The 25,037-nt window shown below is 38.8% G+C and overlaps 1 protein-coding gene across 1 annotated transcript in view; it reads right to left on the bottom strand.

Annotated features, from left to right (window-relative positions):
- The window catches only part of LOC149285086 (SH2 domain-containing adapter protein B-like), a 96,436-nt gene that overhangs the window by 46,124 nt on the left and 25,275 nt on the right, over positions 1 to 25,037 (bottom strand). The window contains exon 2 of the mRNA XM_089495846.1: positions 11,841 to 11,958. Within this exon, the coding sequence (XP_089351972.1) occupies positions 11,841 to 11,958 (118 nt within the window). The remainder of the gene's footprint in view (positions 1 to 11,840; positions 11,959 to 25,037) is intronic.

Here is a 25,037-nt window from a genome sequence, read left to right as displayed (position 1 = left end):
TTTTGAATTTGCTTCCGTCTATCAATTAAGGTATGGTGAGTTTTGTATGCCCGTTTGGGTCATTTTCTGTTTAAAAACTAGAGGTATGTGTACAATCTGCAAGTAACCTTGTTGCTAAAGTTGAGTCAAGTTGCTAAAAGGTTTTTTCTTTTTAAATAACCCTCAACATATGATTTTCATACTCTAATTAGTATTTTCATATGGACTATATAGGAGGCTAGTTTGCCTCTTTCGACTCTGCTACTTACATTTACATTAAAAGGACACTCTAGTGTCCCAGGGTGCCCCCTTTAACAATAAATGCACATTAAAGTACTTTAAGTAGATTCATGTGGATTCCTCACGCCTAAACGATTAATAAAACACTTACCTTTAAGTAGCAGCTGCAGCTCAACATCTACATGTAAAAATGTAAAGGGGCCTCTAAGCTATCATATGCAATTAAAGTGCATATGCTGGATGGAGTGTCCCTCTAACCATTATGAAAGCCAAGAGGCTATCCAGTTATTTGCAAACTCCCATGATGCTCAGCTCTTGTGGTTTTGGGATATTAGTCAAGCATCAGTCAACCGCTGTAGTTGCAGAACAGCTACCTAATTGGTTTTCTGGCAGCTTGAGGGCCTTAGAAAGAACCTTCATGTCCACTATCCATCTAATGAACCTCTAGTTAGACTGGTTTTATAAAGAAGTTTTTTGTTTTTTTAAAATTCCATTATTAATTTATATACAGTATAAGGCATGCAAGCAGACAAGTTTTACGGGCACACATCCAGCAGAGTGCACATCAGTTTCACACCGAAACGAAATAGCCAGAAAGAAGCAGCCATTATCTTTCATATTTTATAAGTACAACATAGATCGCTACAGTTTGGGAAGAATGACTTGATGCTAGGTGACAGCAGCAACAATATCTTCAGGACAGCTTGCTGGTAAATGAGGGAGCAGCAGCTGTCAGAGCGCACAAGATGTGAAAACAACAACAATAATACAAAATAAAAATGTGACGTTTCCACCTCATTTCTAGTTCTCTGCTAGAGGCATGAGGAGCTGAGACCAAAAAAAAAAAAACAACACAGGTTAAACCTGCCACTTTCATCTTCTACAGCATAAGGCAAACACACAAACAAGTCCAGAACTGGCTGCCGATGCCTAATGCCTGTATAACCCTAAGCACAGAATAAGAGTTTTTATTTTAACGAATTAATGGAGCATGCCAACAATTTCTCATATTTTAAGTGGCACCGTGACATCAAATGGGTTAAACCATGGACGCTCATTCTTCTGAGCCCAGGTTGCAATCAATGATTCTTGCGCCATACACATTGAGAGTTTATTAACAGTTAAAGCGGTGGACGGCCTCCGTAGGGGGCTGCAGTATTAATCTCTAAGGTGACTTTTTCCATTGACTTCTACACGCAAGAGGCCTCCTGGGAAACAGGTTAAAAGGAGAAAGGCTTCACTTCAAGTGGAACACCGGATTTCATATGGGTGAATGAATAAGCAGTCTGTCAAAGCAAATCTCTTGTCACACCACTGCCTCCAATATTTAACCCAACACTTTGTGGTCCACCAAATAATATCAGAGTAAAATCTGATCAAGTCTCAGTTATGTCAAGAAACATTTAAGAGCAAAAGCCCAAAGCCATCAGAAATTAATATGACAACTGCACGGCTCCCCACAAAATTACTATGGGGAGGCGAATTGTTTCTATGTGTATAGATGGTGGACACAATGAAAAAAATTTTAGTGATTAAAAGTCATCTTGGGTTCAATCGTACTTCTAGAAAAAGCAATAGCCTAGCTGGTGGTTTTTTGTTTTTTTTTTTCAAACTGTGCTGTATATTCCTTAAAAACAGAGCTGCAATTGCCGCAGAAAATCACATATTCATTTGCAGTAGTCTGAGGTTCCAGGTGTGCTCTCCCATGTAATGACACACTACATGGCCAATCGAACGTACTGTCACAGCAGGAGCGAAGAAAGGGCTCATTGTCATCTGCGGCAAGATAACCATTAAAATGAAGGTCACGGTAAAGCCCATCTTACACAGCGGTGCGGAGCTGAGCCAAGGTGATTTAGGCAGGGACTCTTCATTACAGCATAGCAAAACCTCCCAAGAAAGAACCTATTGAGTCTCAAAAGGTCATGTTAAAAAAATATCATGCCCAACTTTGTGTGATTACAAGCTGTACATTCAACACACGCAGCATAGTATTGGTGTAAGCCACGGCAGGACAGAATAGGTTATAGTGACAAGCAGATATTGTCTTCCAGGGATTGCACAAATACAGGAGAGGGTGAGGTTCCTACAAGTCAGTAAGCAAACAAAGTAATGATTTCTGTTTAAAGAAATCCAAGGAAATTTTTTTGTTAAAAGGGATACTACACTTAACCATTAAAAGGACCTACCAAATTGCTAATGTATACAAAAATGATTTTATAACTTTGCCAATTCCAAAACCGTAATTATAGCCGTCTGGTTGGGCACAAACCTTAGCACAACTTTCATGTTATTCCTTCCTCTACAGGTTTACCCAGATTAAAAAAGAAATGAGTCTTTTCAGTTTCTATGACAACCACCGATCCCTGTCTACTTTTGTATCACACGACAATTAAAAATTCCCAGTAAAAATAAGAACATTTTACATGACTAAACAACCATTTCTGGTGAGGGTTTGGATATTCAACAGTATTAGGAATGATATCCATAATGCCACCTTCAGATACAAAAGTAGGTGGAACATGACCTTTATTTTGTAACAGTCCCCTAAAAAGAGGACACTTGGTCATCCTACTAAAACAATGTTTTCATGTTGGAGATTTTATATCTGCCTCAACCTACACCCAGAACATGTTGGAGATATCCATTGAAACCAGTTTATAAGAAAAGAGTCTTCTTTCCTGTTTATCCCTTCCATTTCTCAACATGCATCATTCTCTGGGGCAGTGGCAGCAAGGCTCCTGGGCTGCGTGGCTGGTACAGCGTAGATTACTAGACTCTCAAAACGGTTGTTTGGCTTCACTTCCAAACTACTAACAATTGGGAAATAATTACTCTGTGACTTTGTGGTGTTATTTTTATTAGGTCTGAAAGTCTACCCGAACACCCAAGTCCAAGCAGCATCAAGCTCTGTAAAATGATCTTTGCACTACTATATTACAGACCGTGACATCCCACAGCACAAGCAGGGATCTATAATTACTTCATATATTCTCTTCTTCCTGTTTTGTTTGCAAAAGAATAAAGTATGTTATTTAGTGAGGTCTGTCAGTGTTATGTGCCACAGACAAATATGCCATTTATCTTCCTGCTATACTTAGAATGCCACATGCTGTACAGAGACTTTCCTGTGGTATGTCTGGTGGGTGTCCCAAAGCCTCCAACTGTGTTAAATGACCCCCACACACTAATTTGCAATTTCTGTATGCCACGACTGTAGGAGAAAATAGAGTCCAAGACACATGCTTTAGGCTTTATATAAACCCATCATACCCACAAGCTATGTTGAGCAAATTGGCCATGTTTTCCAGAACAACATTTTCAGATATTATCGACCAGTTAAAGTGCTGCCCCCTGCAGTGTGGGAAGTATAAACTCATTCATCCCACATACTGCGGTGTAGAACTACATTCATTGGCCAGGAATATCTCAAAATTAGAGGTGATGTGAACACCCCAACACAAGCCTCTGACACTTTAGGGAACATAACCCCACATCCGCAAAGGAGTGGAACTCTACCAAATCGTGGTATACCATGGAAAAAAAATTCTTGGGGGTAAAATGTATAGTTGCTGTATACAGCAATAGAGGTTAGTATTGACACGGAGGCGTTCCAATAAACTTCCTTTATCTGCAGACCTGGAGGCTGCCACTGTTGTCAGTCGTGATATTTTGGGTGACCCTCGCTGATCAAACAACACTATGCCGATGTTTTATGGTAATGCTAATGAACAGAGAAATCATTTCATCCATAGACTCTTATTAGTCAGTGTGTCTGGCTGGACATTAAGACTGAGCCACACTACCATTTACCACAGGCAGCAACATAAAGCAGTCAGACTGTTTGTCTTGTAGTTCAGGCCAATGTAAGAGAGCTAGAAGACATTCAATATGGCCAATATGCAGCTGTCTGAAAACATGCAAATACTAGCTTATTTTTGATCTGATATTAGTAATAAAACGATTCCCCCTTAAATACACAACAACCTATGAAAGGCCTTGCTGAACCTTTAACCTCTGTAGCATTTCAATTTGTACTCAACAACAATCTGATAATACAAGTCATTAAGCGCGTGAGCAGGGTGTGGAGTCTCAGTAACGATCTCCATACTATTAATGTCTACCTGATCGTTTTGTTGTCCTAAACTGTGATTAGTATAACTTCCTGTTTTGCTTGTTAAAAAAGGGCAACAATCCACCTCCACTAATATATAACCAAAGATTCAGCATAGAAGCCGTCATTAAAACAATGGGCTTAAGCGCTTTAAGCACACTAATTTGTTCTGCCTTTTGACCGGATGAATAATTTCAATTGTAAAAACAAACAACTTGCATACAAATAGTACATTTATTGCTATGAAAAGCCTTAAAAGGGTTTCCCTATGGGACTGAACCAGACTACCAAGGGAGCAGCCATCTCAATTCTATTTATTTATCTCTCACCTACTGTTAAATTTCTCCTCATCTCCTGTACCGATTCTTCAAGCAGCTTTTTTTTTTTTTGACGTCATTTGGTTGAGGCCCACCATATATTTGGCCAGTTTGCCCAATGGCCCTCTGCCACTTAAATATTGGTGATCGGTTGTTGTAATAAATGAAATTAGGTATGCGTAAAATGTTAAATGTGTCAGATCACCCTCAAACAAGTACAAAATAGTCAACAAAAGGCAGTACCTGCCAATTGGCTCGTGATTTGTTAATCTTGGAAATAGATTGGTCGGACAATACTATTGCTAATAGGCCAATTTTTTTTTTTTTTAATTCCGCGATATGGAAACAAACATGTATATCTATTATAATTTGAGGCTAAGGGGAATGTGAGAAAGCTGCCTCATTTCTGAGTGTATATAATGTGGATCAGTGTGTTTGTTTTTTTGTTCTTTTTTTGTTTGTTCTAAGAATTATACTGCCACGTCCTTTGTTCAGTAAATGAGAGGCTCTGCTGTTTCTGAACATGGCCTTTGTATTCGTGCTCTGCTGTCAGGCTGGTATTTGTCCAGTGTTCTCAGCTGCTCAGGAACAGTTCCAGAATGGCAGAACACTAGTGTCAGGGACATGTTAGCGCTTACCTTGTGTTCTCATACTTCAACAGGGCGGGATACCCAGCTGTGCCACTAATACAGAAACACACCGGAAATTCCTGAACTTTTTTTTTTAACATGATTTCTTTTTATTACCTCTTCGTAGCTAGTTCCCATCCAGAATGTCGAAAGCAAATACCGTTCATGTGACTAAGAGGAAGCTGTTTTATCGCAAACATTTCAGGCACAGAAGAAAACGGAGTTTGGATTCCCCTGGAGGGAAACTGAACGACAAGCTATTTGGATTGGAGTGGGGGTGGAATACAACAGAGTGATGTAAGAGTTGAGATAATTCACAAACATGACTATGGTTTTCCTACCTTAAAAAAAAAAATCTTAGGTAGCCTCAAATGGAAAAATACCGCAGTGCACCCTTAATATTGAGTCACAAGAAAACGCATTGTTGAAGTGGAGCCGCATGCCGTTGACCCAAGTGAGAAGTAGCCTCGGGCTGTGCCAGAAATCGGGGAAAACACAGATGGCGTTGGCCAGAGAAAACCGAAAAGGGAAACCTTACTCATAGAACTGTGTTAAGGGGGTTGTAAATCATCATTAAAAGTACTAAAAAACATACAATCATCCCATCTTCATTGTGAAGTTAAAACTTTTAAATGTAAAAGGAGCCATTTATCTTTCTTAACCTACACGCACATACTGGATGAGATATTATATGAAAATTCTATGTACGGCTTCTGGATTAGACACATGAATAGCAGAGTAATCATCTACCTGTAAGAGTAGTTCTTTAATATGTATGTCACATGATCAATTATGCAATCCTCTATATAACAGCAAACACAATTTAATAAAGCTTAAAAGGAGGAATGAACACCAATTACTTTATTATTAATTAATTAATAATAATTAGCAGTGAGTTACAGTAGAGGTATTTGGGGTTAAGCAACACCCTTTCAACACGTGAAGATCTGACATGGTTCCTAAAGTATAATTAAAAGAAAAGGAATTCACATATCTGTATATTCTCACCCTACATAATAATCTAGTTATGACACTCCTCCATGATGCATGTTCTGAGAACATGCTCAGCCAATAAAGGCTTGTTGTTGGTCAATTATATTATATGCACCCATATTTCTTTAGCATTTTGTTTCTAAGACCTTAAGGAGATCATAAAATAAAATAGGAAGCTCCAAATGTAAAGGGATATCAAAACTTGCTCTGAAGCCAACAGGAACTGCCGAGTCAAAGAATGCATTAAGAAGCACAGGAACATACACGAATGAGTACTATATGTGTCTGGCCATGGTTAATGCGTCTATATTTGGCCACTGCGTGGTGTAGCTGTGAAGTCCCTTCGTATATTCAGCATCCCCCTTGTCCAAATTAGCTTATAGTGAATAGGAGGTAGAACAAACTGACATCTCCACATTTCTTAATCAAAAGAGTAATTAAGGGGCAATCTACTCAAAATCTGATGATTCATAAGCACAGAAAAACAATCCTCTCTGTGTCTCTTTGCCCAGCGGTACCTATCAAGCAAGGACTCGTGATGCAAGATATCATCTGTTTAACAGACATGTGGTCATATCTTCCGAGCAGGTGGGATTGTGATTCAACATGCTCCGTGTTGCTTGCTTGAACTGCACATTATGGAGAGCTGCCCTCGAGATATATTGATGATTTGCACAGTTGTAAAAGACATGATGTCATATACATTTAGCTTTTTAACATTTACAGTAACAGTGGCTTATTTTACATATTTTATAAAATTGTCCCTCTTTAATAAAGGAAAACAAATAATTATCAGAATACATGTAAGCCCAATATCGTTATTTTAGTAAAATGAGGGCAATACTATATTTTTACAATGTGGGACACTTTAAATACTGGTTTACTGGATTGTGTGCGATTTTCATTACTTACTGACATCTTGGGAGTTACATTCTGGACACCACAGTTATTTAACAATGGGAATTATTTAGTCTGGTTTTGCGGTGGTCCATGAATAATATTTACGCCAAATTTTCACCATAAAGTTACTACCAGTTATGTGTCCAGCTGCTAGACAAATTAGAATTAAAGTAAAATGACCTTGGAATGAAGTTAACTACTGCTATGAAAACGTTATGTATTGTTCAGGGTTTCCTTGACTTTCTACCTTCCTAACACAGAAGAAGAACAGGAACTAAGCACTTATCATTCATCGTGTGACTTAGCGGTTAGCGTATTTACTCTTCTAAGAACCTTACCATTAAGAACGGGAACTCCAACAAAAAAAGTAATCAGGATAAGACGTCAAGCAAGAATATGCATTTTATATTTAAAATAAAATAGGGTTATTAAGCGCTTTTTAGGAACATCTTCAATGGGAAACTTCTTACGTATTGAGAAGGCACGCAGTAAACATGAATGGCTGAGTTTTTTACCATTAACGTGGAGCGCAAGCTAGATAAGCTTCTACAGGTAGCCCTTTTAAGAGTTTTGCTGAACTTTGTATTTTCCAAACAAATTTTATCCTACCCCCAAAGGTGATTCTAGATTAATCCACAACCCACTGTGAGCTTTGTCCCCAAATTGCAAAACATAGGAATCCATCAATGTTTTTTTGCTACCTAAGCAAAAATATACTTATTATGCCAATATGGACTAATGCAGAGAAGGACAGAAGGTATGTCACTTTTTGATTCTTTGCCCATAGGTACACAGGGTTCCTCATTTACATATGCCCATTGTTTTAGATGCAGCTTTGAGAACCATATAGGGTTGAGATTGAAAGAGCCTTGACCTGGAACAGTTCACATGGCTGAGGAACCCTTGTGAATCCACAATCCAAACTGGGCCCAATATTATTTTCTTGGACACTACTGGTAAAACTTGCCAGGTTTTCCAAAATTAGACGTTCTAAATAAAGCTGATTTCCCATAAGGGATACTCAACCAACGGTAATGTTATGCTAACATCTCATAGATATACCCAGTCTACCTAGAGTAATGCTCGTGTAGGGTCCCGCTATGGATCAGATTTCACCATAATTGAAAGAACTGGTTGATGAGTGATCATCTCCTATCATTCTCAGGAGGTTGACCCGCTGTGTAATAAAATACTTAGCATTGAGCAAAAACATTCTTGTGCACACGTTATCTGCTTCCGCACGTGGGCACTTCTGTCAAATATTGTGAGGGCAACCCTATGATAAGCAGAGATTGAGAGCTTGTTGTTCCCAGGGGACCCTTTATCAAGACATGCACTGGCAGCTTCATTAAACCCAGACTGTCTAGAAAAGCATTTCATATTCCGTTTAAGACAGGTCTCCCAACAGCGGAGGTGCTTGATTAAATAATCTTGGTAATTAGTGAATATTATAGTATTTGTGGCACTTTTTTGTCAGTGTTAATCTGTTGTAGGTTCTTGCACAGCTTTCCAATTTTACAAGCTTCTTTACACAATTGTTAACCCTTGCCTACACTTTTATTTTATTTTTTAAAACATAGCATTAAAAAAAACAAAAAACTGTTAAAACGTTTTTTTTCTTTTAATGGCCCAAACTCTCCAAAACCGCACCTATCATCTAATGTTTAGAAACACAGAACGGATATTTTAAACGTCATTCTCCTTTGCACCTCTGTATATATTATGTGTTTTCAAAGAGGAAATAAATACTGCAGTGTTCTACAATAGAGGGGATCCTATAAACCCAGAAAGAGTATTATACTCTGTCGATCTGGAAGTTTCCTATGGATCTTAACAATTTGCTTTCTAGTGTTCCTAGCCCAAGAGATTCTATCCAGATCAACCTGTTCTCGTATTGCTTGCATTCCTTATATTGTTTAAAGAGGGTCCTGTTAAAATGAAATAAGTGCTGCGTAAATTGTTGGCGCTATATAAATAAAAGATAATAAATCACAGAGGGACAAACTTACACAATCTATTTATGATTAAGTAAATATATGCTTTAAAGGGATAGTATAGAAGGTTTTAGGAAAGCAGTCACTTTCGAATAATTGCCACATGATCTTATGAACCCCTATGAAAATATTTATGTTTTAATAAGATTGGTTAGTCAGAAAGTGCTATTAATAAAACATGGGAGGGAAATTATTGTCCCTGACAGCTCCACTAATGAAGAGTGCATATTAAAATATTCTGGGAGTATTTAATATACATTTTAAAAAAACAAACAAAAAAAAAACCACACAACAGGTGGGGTAGATGCTGCAGCTGCCCTCCTCCTCCAAGGTTCAACAAGTCTTGACACTGATTGGCTACTTCCAGTATTATTACTACCAGTGTCCGACTATGAAAAAAAATTCTGATATATATATATATATATATATATATATATATATATATATATATATATATATATATATATATATATATATATATATATATATATATATATATATATATATATATAAATAAAGATAAGTTCAATATAAGCACAAAAGATAAAACTAAGTAAAATCAGCTTATTGTTAACCACAGACTGTTCTCGGCTGAACCCAGCAATTGCTCATATGGTATAACTTTTGTATTTGCTTGGAAAACATGCTGACAACTCTGTCCATATGCGATCTGCATAAGCCAAAAGGATATGTCTGTTACACGGATTCAGCCAAGGACAAAACACAAGCTGTAATGCCTGCAGATTTATGGCATCAGGTGCTGGGAAATATGGGACCTTACAATGCAATCAAAGGTTCAATGCATTTTAATAAAAGACATGAGCTCAGATACAATATCCCGGCTGCCTTGTGTCTACATTACTTAGCCAAAAAAGCATTTCACAGTAACCTCAAGATGGAAACTCACAAGACTCATCATTTTGACCTTATCTAGGAAGGGGAAAAAATGACCTTCCTCAAGCTCCTTACTAGGGTAAGGTTTCAATAGGAGGCTTTATCTCATTGCCTCAAGTTTGTTTTGTAGGACACACATACCTCCCAACAGTCTAGGTTTTCATGGGACAGTCCCGGTTTACGGGCACTGTCCCGTGTAGCTGCGCCCCACTGTCCAGCTTTGCAGGCAAGTACATGGGCTAGTCCTGGTGATCCTCTGATGTCCCATCTCTGGGCCAGGGAGGTGACCTCCGAATGTACCCACCACACGATGCTAGCGTTGCTAGGAGCGACAGATCATTTTATTGTAAAAGCCTAGTCATTCCAGCAAATATTTTATAACCACTACTAAAATTAAAGGGCTGTTCCTCCTAGACAAAACATTAACCACTCTCTCTAGTATATGTTGAGCAAAAGAACTTAAGTGTCCTTTTATTCTTTCCTTTGAGGGTGTAATCACATAAAAATGCCACAAAAAAGCTTTTTTCTATAGCAACACTCTCAGTACCTGCTTTTGTTCCTGAACGCTGCAAATTTTTTCATGATTAAATAAGTATTTCTGGTAACGGGTTGAGTGTTCAATAGTACCAGGAATGTTGATTACAATGCTAGATTTAGTTATAAAATGTTAACCAGCAGACTAGGTGAAAAAGCAACTTTAAACATTTTTAAGACATCTGTTTCTGTGCCATATCTTTGGAACAAAAGATTTGCTGATGAGATAGAAAATCCATTTATGTGAAGCCGGAAGGTAACATGCTTTAATATTTCCTCCATAAAATGTTGCCCCCTTAAACCACAAAGCTAATTTATCATGGGACAACATGTGTTTCTGATAGCAGAGAGGCTTTCCTACAAAGCTTTGATGGCCATGTGGGCTTATAATAAGAGTCTTGTATAAGACCCAAAGATGGTAACCCTGGTTGTTAACGGACTAATGCTTTCTTCATGGACTTTCAGCCCTACGGGATGGTGCTGCAGCTAAAAAGCAGTAAAGGAGCGCAGAAAATTAGATAACACCCTACATATTTGCGTTAGGCAAGACATCAGCCACCAGCATGTGAACCTGAGAATGGTTGCTTGTCGTCCCTGCCACTAGAGTCAGATTAAAATAGAACTCTGATTTCAACATGGTTTACATTTTTTAGGATTACCACTACATGAAAATTTCCTGACAGCCCCTGCTTAAACATAGTTTATAGAATCGGAAGTTGAAAAGGTATTAATAGAGTCATCCGGCACACCAGGCAATTAAGCCCCGGCAGATAGGGCGAGTGTGTGGTGCAGTTGACCAGCAGCCCACTGGGCATTTGCCATATGGCCAGACTCTATAGAGACCTTTAACTTTTGATCCCGGAAAATACGCTAGATATGCCCGGCCGTCCTGTCTTCACCAATCCAGCCCTGTACAGAGTTCCCAGCATTTGGAGGTCTGACTATACATAGCTCTGTTCTTGGCTAGCAGTAGCCATTAGTATTTTTTTCTTTGTTTGGAGTCTTGTATGTACCAGCAGAAACAGGTCCTCATAGCCCAAGGGCAGGATAGTCATGTAATTTGGTGAAAGCTGAGTTATGTAGAAACTTGAATAAAACTAAACACGAACAGATGTTGCAATACACTGCGCACACACATTTTTATACGGCAACAAACATGAAAGCACAAAGCAGACATCCATGTGAGTTTTTTGGCAGAAGCGGTGCTAGGGAGTAGACATCTAAGAAGAAAAAGGACTTCTCCTACCTGTCATTAGCCGCTGGGCTTCATAAGGCTCCATGTAGCCATTGTTTTCAGGCCCTAGCCCTTTGTTCTTTTCACCTTTGGCATCAAATGGATCAGAGTAGTCATCAGGTATTACAAGCTGAAAGAAAACATATGCAGGAAATATTAAGTAAAACAAAGTCCATAATATACATCACATAGCTTCTCAATAATATGACATTAGCACCAGAGCACAAGAAATAAGGGGATTGTGCCAAATATTCTGTTTCAATAATTCCGTAGTAGGAGGGGTATAGCATTGGGGTTGGTTTCCGTTAGAGCGGATAGTTATCTATAACCCCTTTTTTTTTTTTTTTTTCTTTTCTTACAAATGCTTAGAGGGATTCAGCAGAATCACCACTATACTCCCTTTCTCTGACCCCTAGGCTACTTGGCTTACAGGAGATATTTTTGGGTTGCCACTGCGTACCCATGCTATATTAACTATCAGCCAACTTCAGCACTGGCTCACACAACAGTAAGGTGGGGTATGATGAGTATACCTGGGAACTCTGTGGGTTTTTTTCAGGAGACTCCAGGTGAAGCACCGCTTCTCTAGGTCAATGGGTCACCGGGGAAAGACTCTGGGTCTAGGAGCGGCATTGAGGTACGCCCACAGACATCCTGAAAAGGGAGGGCTTCAAGTAGCTGGAGCCTGACTGTTCTTGAGCATGCTGATGAGACCCCATATGCATGGCAGAATGTGTTCCCATTGATTTCATTGGGGTGCTTTACTGCCTGACTGGCTGCTTTTAGCCAAAAGTGGTGTAAAAAACAGACTGTAGTGGAGGATAGGCGGTCTCCTAAATGTAAGTGGCTCTCTCTCTACCGGTAAAGAATGCATATTAAAGTGCTTGTAAAGTAATATCTGTTCTTTCTTGGGGAGGATTCATGGGACAAAATAGCCCCAAGTTAGTCTCTCTACAAAAACTTACATAACTATGTTGTATGAAAAAAATAAAACAATTAACTGCCTTAAAAATACAAAGCGTGTCAAAAAGTTAAACTTTTGTGGGATAGGTTGTTTAAATGAGTATTGTATTAACACACAGAAAATCAATACTCCCTATTAGAAGGTTACACACACACTTGCAACCAGCTCTGAAATTGTGGCAGCTGGTACAACTCTCAGGAGCTTAGTTCAAAACTTCAATTATGTTTTCTGCAGAGACCAATTACTTCAAATATAAAGTGATTTTGTGCTGCAAAGGCAAATCCAGGTACTGAAAACTAATTTACAACAACTGCAGATTAAGATGGCAAAAGATGTATACGTACCTAATAAAACTTAGCTGAATAAGAAATCTAAATCTATGGTGAAACTTTTAGTTAATTTCTTGCTATCAGAGATAGATCATTTCTGGCGTTCCCTGAGCATACATGTCTCTGAGCACAATGGGAATTGTATTCTCAAGAGGTTGGTACATCATGGTTTTTAAAAAATTCAATTGGAACTCAAAACCTTTAAACTTCAGATGATTTAACAGAAAATCAGAATTTGATTATAAGGGAGTTTATTCAGGCTTGCCTAACTATAATTCCAAAATAAAATGGACTAAGGCTAGGTTTCCACTTGGTTTTTTTTGTGCTAAAAACGCCCATAAAAACGCCAATTCAGCCACACGGCTGCAGCCAGATGTTAGCTGTTCTTCAATAGGAAATCGCACAATGCCATATCCACTTGGCGTTTTTCTGTTTGGCGTTTTTTCAGTCCTCTGTGGCGTTTTTTTGGGCTCTTTGGCAGTTTTTCAAAATCGCAGCATGTTGACACTCTGGTGTTTTTTGCAAGGAAATCTTGGCGTTTTTCTCCAATAGAGGTCTATGGGAGTGAAAAAGCCATGTGGGTTTTGCCTTGGTGTTTTTTATGGCGTTTTTTTCCCACAGTTACAATACAGAGGATGGACCCAGTATCTGTGTGTCCTACGAGAAATAGGCTGGAAACAAACAGTTTCACACAAAGCAAAGTTCATATTGAATTTTACACCATTTGGAACAAACATACCATTACAAACAAACATACCCAACTGGATCCTGCGTGCCAAAAGTAGGGCTGAAACAACTAATCGATAATAATCGATAATGAAAATCGTTGTCGATTATAAAAAGAGGTTTTTTTCAGAGCAAATGCTCTGAAAAACGCCTCTCCTTATATAATCCGACCTCAAACAAAGATAGGATTATAATACTAGAATACTCTCTCCCCCTCCCATACACCCCTCTGACTCCTCCCCCCTCCCATACATCACTCTGCTTCTCTCCCAACTCCCTGGTGCTTTGTGAACCTCCGTTGCTGACAGGCACTTTCACGGCTCCCCCCTCCCATACACCGCTCTGCCTCTCTCCCGACTCCGTTGCTGACAGGCACTTTCACTGCAGCTTCATAGAAGCCTCAGCGTAAGTGAAGGGCAGTAACGGAGGCTCTCATGCGCGCAGACCCCCACCGGCTGACAGAGAATCATCCTCTCTGTCAGCCGGTGGGGGTCTGAATCGCACAGACAGTCTCCGTTACTGCGCTTCACTTACGCTGAGGCTTCTATGAAGCTGCAGTGAAAGTGCCTGTCAGTAATATTGAACCAGGACAATTTGAAGACCTTTTGATGCCACCATGAGATATTTTAGTAATCAACTCAAAGATCAATTCCTAGACCTCCAACGCACGACTGACTTGATCTTAGAACCATACCTGGGAACTTGCACAAGGTAGGGTACCTCGGGAGGCTTTGTGAATGGGCAGGGAGAGCCACATGTGGATACAGGGGCCAGAGAAATGCCCTTGCCCGGAGAAAGAACAAATTAACCAGCAAACCCAGCCATGCAGGGGTTTACCTAGGCACTTCAGGTCAAAACAAGTTTCCATGTATGTTTAGTGTATTGTTCCTGTGTAGTCACTCAAATTAGCGTTTACCAAGGAATAACTCAGAGCAGAGCATCGACCGGCATCGAGTCAACGGAAATTGTTAACATGTATAGTTCAAAGACCAACTGCCAATTAATATAGCGCCAACAGTTTACGCAGTGCTTAATACAATACATATATTCAAGGGATGACAAGACAAGAATTGACAGACTAAGACAAACCGATACATTACGTGGAGAGAGCCCTGCTCGCAAGCTTACAATCTTGAGGACATGTTGATAACATTACATTTAGGACTCCTACTGATAGTAATGGGGAGAAAATAGTATTTCCTAAGTAGTACTGCCAGATACAGATTATTGGTAGAAACTTTTTTTCTTGTATAAAGCCAATCAACCTATTGCAGATATGACACTGGCTTCCTGCAAAACCGGCTTCAAGAACCGATAAGCCTTAAAAAATATTTACAGATACTGGAAATGTGTTATCTTTGCAAGAGAGCACACGCTAAATTATTTCCAAACATTGCTTGCCATACAATCCTTTACATTTCACACTAGAATGAATTCCATTAACTAAATTCAATCCTTCAATAAATAATAAGCTTCTCCCACACATCATTCCAAAATACACCATAGCTACAGGGACAAAACGTTATTACTTCATTTATTTTAAGATTGTGAAGGGCGCATAAACATTTTGGGGCTGACCATCTAAATGAAAGTTTTGATGGGCTTCCAGCCATTGTTAGTTAATTTAAATAAAACACAAACATAAAACTGTAAGATTAACTAAAATGTATTATGTAAAAATTGTATGTACAGGTACTCCTGAGATACCTTTCTTGCCACTACGTATGGGACTATTAACCAAAAAGTAATTCGCTTGGCTGACCACAAACAGGATTATAAAGGTGAGCAACCTCAAGCCTTTTTGTACATATTCTATCATTCTTATATGTTGTCAAACCATAATATAAAAGAGTCCAAATAATAATAATGACCAGGTTTCCCCAGAGGTCCTTTTAGTGCTCTGGGGCGAGAACTTCTCACCTCGTGCAATCTTTTATCACCCTAGGATGAAAGGTCTATCAGAAAGCTGGGTTTGCTCAGAGGCCAGTTTTGTTTGCAAGGATTTAGATGGATTTGCTTAGCTAAAGAAAAACTAAACAAAGAAGCCACAAAACAGCTATGAGATGTAAGATAAGAACCAAAGGGTCGAGCAAATAGCAAATACTCCTGAAGCGGCAACATTCATTTTTCATTGAGTCTCTGCCTTGGAGAAGTAAACAGAAGGACAAACATTGGCGTGTCCCGTCAGACCCAATGACCCTTGATGTGCTTTTTATGGTTCAATTCCACCGAAAATTACATACTGAAAATGTCATTATAGAAAAACACTGTAAAACACCTGCGGGATACTTTGTTTAAAGACAGGAAAGGAAATGATTAAGCAATGTAACATTTTATTTATTATTTTAAGTGGTTATCTTTTTACCAGTACAAGTAGAATTTATGGGCTAAACAATATTTAAAATAAAAATAAAAGGATTATTTTTGGTGTCATTAGTACGTGTGATTGACAGGCCAGTATTTGGGATTCATCTGTGATTTTAGTGATGTATACAGCAAGCTGTAATCAAAAGGCCTGTCACAGGCAGCGCACACTGTACAAAGCCAACAATGTGCATCAGCCAGCAGTAATTTCTCATCAGAAAAAAAAATAAAAAAATAAAAAAAGGGCAGGTTTATCCATGAAAGCCCTGGAGCTGAAACGCCATCCAGTCCCATTGTGATGCTGGCTTGTCATGAGCAGATGGATGGTGTCTCAGACTCCCTGCTGATTCCACAAACTCCACATGCTTACACTGTAATAGTCATCTTATTTCCAACCAACTGCACTTAAAGAGACAAAGCCAAACAAACACAGAGCAGGAAGCAATGCTCAGTAACAGCAAACACGCGACAAGGGCTTGGTTTTCCAATATTACAATGGGAAATGACAATTACCTTAAGAATGTTATTAATTCTAACAATTATTATTAGGTATGTGTGTTTCAATGTGGCGGAGGCCTCTTTTTTGTGTTAATGAACAAGGTATACCACCTGTCATCACTGATATCTAATGAACGCCATGGTTCATCATGGAAAGACAGTGGATGTCCTTCAATGGTTACAACAAACCGCCGGGTCAGAGACCAAAGACAACCATTAAAATCTCCACTGAATACAAGTTGTTCACTTTTTCTCTTCTATTAGAATGTAAGCTCACACGGGAAGGACGATCTTCCCGTTCTGTACCAGTATCATTTAAATGTTAGTGTAAAACTAGAGCATTTGTAAGCACTCAAAAATAAAATACTTTGCTTGAGTAAAGATTTCTATATATATAAAAAAAACAAAAAATCGAATTGCTTAAAGGGCCGGTAACCTTTATTTTTAGCACTTAAGAAAACAATTTCACAAACCCAAACTCATGACAGCGAGAATCCGACCGCACGCTATGGGCACTGCCGGTGAGAAAAAGCAGACGTCAGTAAGTATCTGTATGGTAAGTACAGCTTTTTACTCTAAGACTTAATTATAGAAAAATGAGGTTTGCACAATGGCTAAGGTTTGCTTAAACATAAAAAAAGGAGTTTACAGGCTCTTTAATGGTAACTGTGCCAGGTCCCATCGGCTCTTGGTCGAACAAGCTTTGATTCCTCTTTGTCTTGTGTAACACTTTCCGAAAAGCCTGGGTATAAACACACAGCCTGCGCCGAGCCGCACCCCAGCAAAGCCTGTTTCCTCCTGGCACACTTAGCAGTGACTGTAACAATAGAACAAAACGTTGGTTTTGGATATCATAGCTGCCCTGCATTTACTTATGGTTACTGTGGTACGCTGATGGCAGCCAGACTGTAAACACACCAAGGATTAACTCTGAGCAATTCAGCAGCAGCTGGTTGCATTTGGGAGTATTTCTTACATGTTCCGAATATGGCTTAGGGCAAAGAGTCTTCTCTCATGTACAACGTAATGCTCCCATATATTACTAGACTTAACCGCTATCTCCCCTGCCACTTATACAACCCCCACATCCATCTATAGCATTACTGATCCATTTTCTGTATACCTTATGTTTCTTCATACCCCATTGCCTCTAGATTGTAAGCTTCCGTGCAGGGCCCTCTTTACCTAATGTATCGGTTTGTCTTAGTCTGTCCGTTTTATCATACCCCTTGAATATATGTATTGCAAGAAGCGTAAATTGTTGGCGCCGTATAAATAAAAGATAATAATAATCTCAAGTAATCCAGGTATCTACAGGAGTGCTAAAACAATGCGTATAAAGAACACTGCATGTTCTCCTTCACAGAGGCATTCTGGGAAATCAAGAAAATTTTATAACGTGCCCTTGCCTTTTTGTGGCGACAGGTCTGATAGGACTGAAAAATATGCCTCTCAATTTAAAAGAAGTACATCGTATATAATGAATACAAGCGATAGGTGATTTGGTGCTGGATTCAATTATGATTTAATTCTAGATGTGGCAGTACCTCTTAAAAAACTCAAATAAAACAAACTAATAATAAAAGCTGAGAGATCAAAGATGTAAAATGAACCCAAAAGTAGCTTTTAGCATGTTTACCACTAGATGATTTTCTAGCAAGGTCTTCACAACATACCTTAGCTTGCAGTGTAATAAAAAGTTGGCCACGTACTGTTTTATTGGTGGGTATGCTTCTCTTCTCCATTACATTATTCTCTGCACTTGAAGCCCACCCTTGCCTATTAAAGTGTGGTTTTATTCACCTATTTATTCCATCTGGGCTCCTGATGGCTTTGGTAGCTCTACATATTTTTCTATGTTGGTCCGATAGAAATATAGAAGTCGACGGCAGATAAGAACCATTCCACACATCTAGCCAGCTCAACCTTGTCATATACCTATTTAATTTATTTTATTTCCCTCAATGTATTAAGCTCTACCACTTCTGCTTGGAGGCTGTTGCACTTTACTACCACCTATTCACTGAAGGTAAACTTCCTTACATCACATATAAACCTCTGGTTATGACCTCTTTTTCTAACATTTTCCCTCCTTTCAAATAAACATCCCATCTGTACTTTGTTAAATCCGTTAAATGTTTCTATCACATCCCACCTCTTTTTTTTCTCCTCCAAACTATACATACCGAGTGAAGAGTGACAGTGTTTGTCTAGTAAATTGGACTAAAATAACACAACTAGACGTCTTAAAACATTATAGTATGTGAAAACTAGAACTTCTCTAAAAACCAAATCAATATTTTTGGAAACTAATTTTTTATAGGATGGTAGTAAATTTTTCTCGGGAGTTTCCTCCTAATACATATAGGCAGATTTTATCTTTGCAAATTTGCTTCGTTATCATAGAGCATCTCTTGATCTTACAGTTTCAAAAAGCAGGATGGATTACTGGCTTTTACAGCCTCCCTATGGTGAGGGACCTGCCTTCTATTGTCCTCAGTGTACAAAGTACTCTAGTAATGCTCTTTCATATGTTTATTAACCAATACTACAACCAAAAGTGCCTTTTCGCATGGTTTCTCTTTATTACAAAGTTCATCGTACATAGAAAACACCATTACAAATGAAAGTTAGTGTACAACAGGAAATTAGTTATTCTATATTGCCCAGCGTTACACATGGAGGAGCCCCTTGGATTGATGGTCAGCCTTCTGATGACAATGGGTCAGTAGGAATTCTACAGCAAGTCTTGCCTATAATGTAACAGAATGTTTCAATAGGGAAGTCTTAACCAAAAAGCTATCTACCCCTAAAGGAGACTCCAAAAATACAACTGAAATAACCAACGAAAATGAAGAAAAAAAAATGTGGGAGAAGAAATAATTCTCAAATGGAACATTTAATTAAGTGCTACTGCCATGTCTAAATTGTGACTGTGACGTTTTTGCCTTCTGATTTTTCTAATAAGTTCCCACTTATGGACACAAAATGTCGAGACGGGGAGGCTGGCCCTGTTTTTAATATATATATATATATACACACGTTTTTTTTCTGCATAATACCTTGATTTTTCTTTGTTAACAGCACATAGAGAAACAGACAGATGGGCAATTGTGACAGTGATGATTCTGCTCCAGTTGTGATGATTAAGCTTTCAGTAGGAACATGGAAGATTCCTCAAGGTGTTAATGAGAAGAGTCAGGGGGAAAAGAAATGAGCTCTGGATATTTCTCAGGTGAGATATAAAAGATACCCCTCTCCTCCCAAATAACGTCTAGACACACTTTTCAGCACTCCCCCCCCCAGGGCACGCTGGCTATGTTTTGTGAATACCCAGCACAATGCGCAGGTAAACTAAGTGAGTTAATGTGTTTACAGTATACAGTTAAGATGGCTGTAGCGTATAGAGTGCTATCCTCGTAAAGGCACAATGTCTCCGTAGATGCCTCTCACCCGTAATGCTGCTCTCCATTTATTAAAGAGAAAGATCAAAGCGTGAGGCCATATGGCATTTGGCACACAATATAAGTAACAAAAAAGTGACTCGAGTGTTTTTATTCTTTAAAGTCTACTGCATTATCTCCTGCCTCCGTTGATTCTGATAAATGGGTGCAGCCATCGGATCTTATGGGAAAAACCTTCCTATTACATGCAAAAGGTTATTCTTGGTGTCAAAAGGTATATTGGCCCGCTAGTGAAATACACGCTAGGTGGTAAACGCTAATGGAGGGGCAGGTGTGATATAGACCAAGCTCTTTGGTTTTTGCATATCAATATCCGTGCTTTGACAAGGCTTTGCCAACGGCCATCTAGATTTGTTTAAAGGAGGTATGATCGAGGAGATTAGGCAGAAACAATATAAAGTGATTACCTTTGTAATGGATATAATGAAACGACTCCGCAACGTTACCTATACATCTAGGCGTTTCTCACGGAATAGCAAGGTTAATAAAAGCTAAAAGAAAAGCAATACCATTTCTCAAATTTAATATATTTATATCGAATATACTCAGGAGTCAATTTAAAAACAATACAATTTTTTTCAGCTGGCTACCATCTGTAACAGAAATGTAAAAAAAAAAAAAAATTATAGGACCGTTAGGTTGCCTTTTGAACTACATTTCTTTAAAACAGCCATGGTCCTTTTTTTTTTTTTTTTTAATTTTTTTATTTTTTTTTTAAAGACAGGTAGATATGTTCCATTTGTTTGTACATCTAATATTTAGTTAATAGTGAGCCCCGAGGGTGTCATATCTACTGATTTGTGAAAAAGGAAAACACCCAAATTTTTTATTTATTTATTTATTTTTTACAGAATACAAAATACAACCTACTTCAAAAAAAGAAAAGGGATGTCATATTCCAAAGGGTAGTCTACATCTACCAACATACCTGGGAACTCGGAGGGTTTGACCTGGAGTCTCCAGGCGAAGCTCAGTTTCCTCATGTCAGTTTATTCTTTCACTGGAAAGGGGAAAAGCGTTTGGCCTCTTATTCCCCACCAACGTCCCTCCTACATCCTTCCAATAAAGGCTGTCTGGGACAAGCCCGACCACTATACGTGGCAACCTCTGCCCCTTTGTGAAGCTAAGTTCTTGTATGTCTACCAACCACATTGACCATACATACTAAATCTCCTGAAACACATGCCCGCTTTCAACCTTGGCCAAAATTGTCATACACTACCAACTTTTCTCAGTAGATAAACATCTCCAAGCATATAATAATATTCAGACAAAGAACAGGCTTTGTCTAGACAGAACACAGAATAAAATTCTTCTCGCAGCCTACAACAAGTCTTGCATCCATTAATTAAAATGCCAAAAGTAGAAATAAAATTATACAAACTGAAAAACATGATTTCATTTGTTCCAGAAAATATCATGTATAATCCTCTTCATCTATCTAATCGGTTACGTGTTTTAAATCTCAATAATCTTCTAGCATTTCTTCTGTACCTAAATCAGATGATGTTCCCAAGGATGGAAAAAAAACCTGTTACACGAAGAAATTATTTTAAATATACACTACGTGAATTTACGGCATAGTTAATCTCAGATGTGTAAAACACATACATTTTCATCGGGCAGTTAATTAGCGATGAAAGATCACTTTTTGTTATTCCTCGCAGCAGATACAAGACAAAACAACATGCTCACTTGAAAGCATTGCGTCTTGGACGTTAACACTTATGCATTCGCTATAGACACCATGCCATACAGAAATCCAAGTTAATAATCATCAGATTAGTAAAACTCGTTTATGTACTATTAAAATTGTAGTTTAGTTTTCAAATCATTGTAACTATCCCCCCCTACACATGCCAAAGCTGTACACAGTGCCAAAACCCAGAACACCTAACAGTTTTATGAAGTCTTTTACACACACACACACACACTATATGACCAAATGTATGTGGGCATACCTCCTGATTATTGCTAAGAGGCATATAAAATCAAGCACAGAGTCATGCCATCTCCACAGAACATTGGGTGCAGAATGGGTCATACTGAAGGGCTCCTGTGATAGGATGCCTCCTTTGCCACAAGTCAGTTTATGATATTTCTGCCCTGCTACTTCTTAATGTGAAGTGGAAGTGTCTAAGGGTAACAGCAGCCCAGCCTCAAAGCGCTAGGCCATGTGCACGCACAGAGAGAGGCTGTTGAGTTCTGAAGCTTGGAGCAACAACAAAAAAAAAAAAAAAAAAGAAAATCACCTGTCCTGTGTAGCATCAATATGTACAGAGATCCAAAATGCCTCTGGAAGCAACATCAGCTCAAGCACTGTGTCGGGAGCTTCATGAAATGGGTTTCCACGGCTGAGCAGCAGCACACAAGCCGAAGATCACTATGCGCAATACCAGGCGTTGGCTGGAGTGGTGTAAAGAACTAGGTTTGGTGGATGCCAGGAAGAATGTAGAGTGCCTACCGCAATATATGGCGTATATATAGGTTTGATGAGTTTAGTGTGGAGGAAATCAAGTGGCCTGCACAGAGCCATAACCTTAACATCACTGAACACCTTTGGGATGAATTGCAATGCAGACTGTGAGGCAGGCCTTCTCTTCCAACATCAGTGCCTGACCTCACAAATGCTTCTTTGGCTGGATGGGCAAAAATTCCCACAGTAACACCCCAATTGTGTGAAAAGCCTTCCCTGGAGAGTGGAAGCTGTTATAACTACAAAGGGGAGATCAACTACATATCTATGTCTATGAATTTAGATTGCAATGTCATCCAAATTCCTGTTGGTGTAGTGGTCGGGTGCCCCATATAGTGTAGGTGTGTGTACATATTATATGCTAGTTTTAAACTATAAAAATCATTATACAGGTTTAGTTAGGGTACTAAACTATAAATTGTAGGATTTGAGAAAGTGACAATTTAACACCGATTTGCATAGCGCTCTCTTTTTCTAGATGAAATTAACAAATATGTTATTTCCATAAATTAATTTGCATGTGGATAAGTAAACTGACAGTTTTTTGCAATGTGATCTACACAACAGGTCATGTTACAATAATAGTAATAGGGTGACGCAGGGCTGAGGTTTGGTCCATTGCCAATATGGAACACACCAGAACTGCAGGTAGCACATTGCCACCCAGTTGGCAAAGTTCTGCCTCAGACAGAAGCTCTCAGTTCTCAGTCCACATCTCATCCAGCACTGTTGAAACACACGTCTTCACAGCCGATGTCCCCTCACATGATCTAAGCACGAACTGCTGTTATAAGCAAGGACTCTGTCTGTATAGAAGAATCGGCTCAGTAATTCAACCCCTGGATTTCCAGACAATACTATGGTACACAACAGATGTCTCTTTGAGACACATATGGTATATGTCTTCCAGAAATGTACTTCTAGGGAACAAACTACAAAGATTAGTAAAAGGATACCCCGTTCTCCATGACAAAAAAAAACAAACAAAAAAAAAAAAAATCTATAAAACTTCTGAAACATCAAATTAACTTCACATCTTGGTGATCAAAATACATGTATTTTCCAAGGAAAGACAAAAATTAATCTGTCCCAGTGCCAATGTTTTCGAGTTACTTATTGTTTGGCAGCATCCTGATGTCTTGGGTCTGTGCAGCTTTCTATGCAACTTAAGCGTGCTGTTCCACTTAGACAAATCACTTATTTGACTCTCCGGTATGCTAAACAAATACATGCAATGCAAACTTCATGGTTTAAAATATTCAACTATTTTCCCAATAACATTTTGTTTATTTATAGATTATGTATGTTCTAAGTACATGATGTTAAATAGCAAGACTTCTTAGAATGTCCTGCTATACATGATTTTATACTATATTCTGTATGACTCTACTCCTGTATTTCGAACAAAGGTCCATTACCAAGAGACACTACACCTTCTAGCGTTCACATTTGGCAACTGTCCAGTTTAGGTTAAAGTTTTCTAGTGGATTCAGTGACCTTATAAGAGGTTGAGAAGCTCTGCCCTAGTAGGTGAACAAATCTATACAGTGAAGGTTCAGCTCTGCAGTGTTTATTATCATGGGAGGTTCTGAGCAGAAGAACGTTGATTTCAGAAAACATCTGCCAAAATGTCTAGCCGGCTGCATTTAAGGAGTAGCTTGGGGAATATTGGGAGGGGGCACCTCGGCATCTTTATTCATGACATAGCAAAGAACGATTTCTTCAGTCATAAGATCATTGTAAGTAGGTTAAACTGATACATGTCAAATTTTGGACCTAGTTAAACATGACTCGGGGAAAAAACAGCTGTTTAAAGGTTTTGTTAAAATGTTTTATTTCACTTCCTACAACGTGGTTTATTCACAAAAGGAGTTTTAATTTTGCTCATTTTGCTTTTCATTGGACAAAAATGGCAGGTTTATCCAGCAATACACTGAGTTGGCCTTGTATAATGTACAAGCCAAAGAGCGAAGACATCTCACTAGTTTAACCACACATTATACAAGGCCAGCTAAGCATCTCCTGCCGCAGAGGATCGATGTGGTTGGGATATTTATGATAAATTGTTAAGTTAAGGAGCTGAAACACAACTCTCCTGCAAATGCTCCTAACTCCGATATCAATACCTGCAATAAACTGTGTGGGACATTAGACTGCTGTATTAAGTTCACCATGTACAGGCAGTCTGGCAGGTCTAAAGGTCAGACTGCTTTGTTTGTGCACGACTGCTCAACAAGCCAATTGGGGAGATGAGAGATTTCCCTTGCTACTAACCAAGTTATATAAGTGAAGTATAATCCTAGCTGGATTCAACAGCAACCTCACTCAAGAGACAGGGCTATGACAACATATCGCAGCTCTCATCATAGAAGATGACAGCTGCGGAGG

The sequence above is a fragment of the Sceloporus occidentalis genome, unplaced genomic scaffold (assembly GCF_023333645.1).
Source record: "Sceloporus occidentalis isolate IW3139 unplaced genomic scaffold, rSceOcc1.0.p SCAF_85, whole genome shotgun sequence".
Taxonomy (NCBI): Eukaryota; Metazoa; Chordata; class Lepidosauria; order Squamata; family Phrynosomatidae; genus Sceloporus; species Sceloporus occidentalis.
The sequence above is the reverse complement of the archived record's forward strand: the minus strand, read 5'-3'. Positions and strand labels throughout refer to the sequence as shown.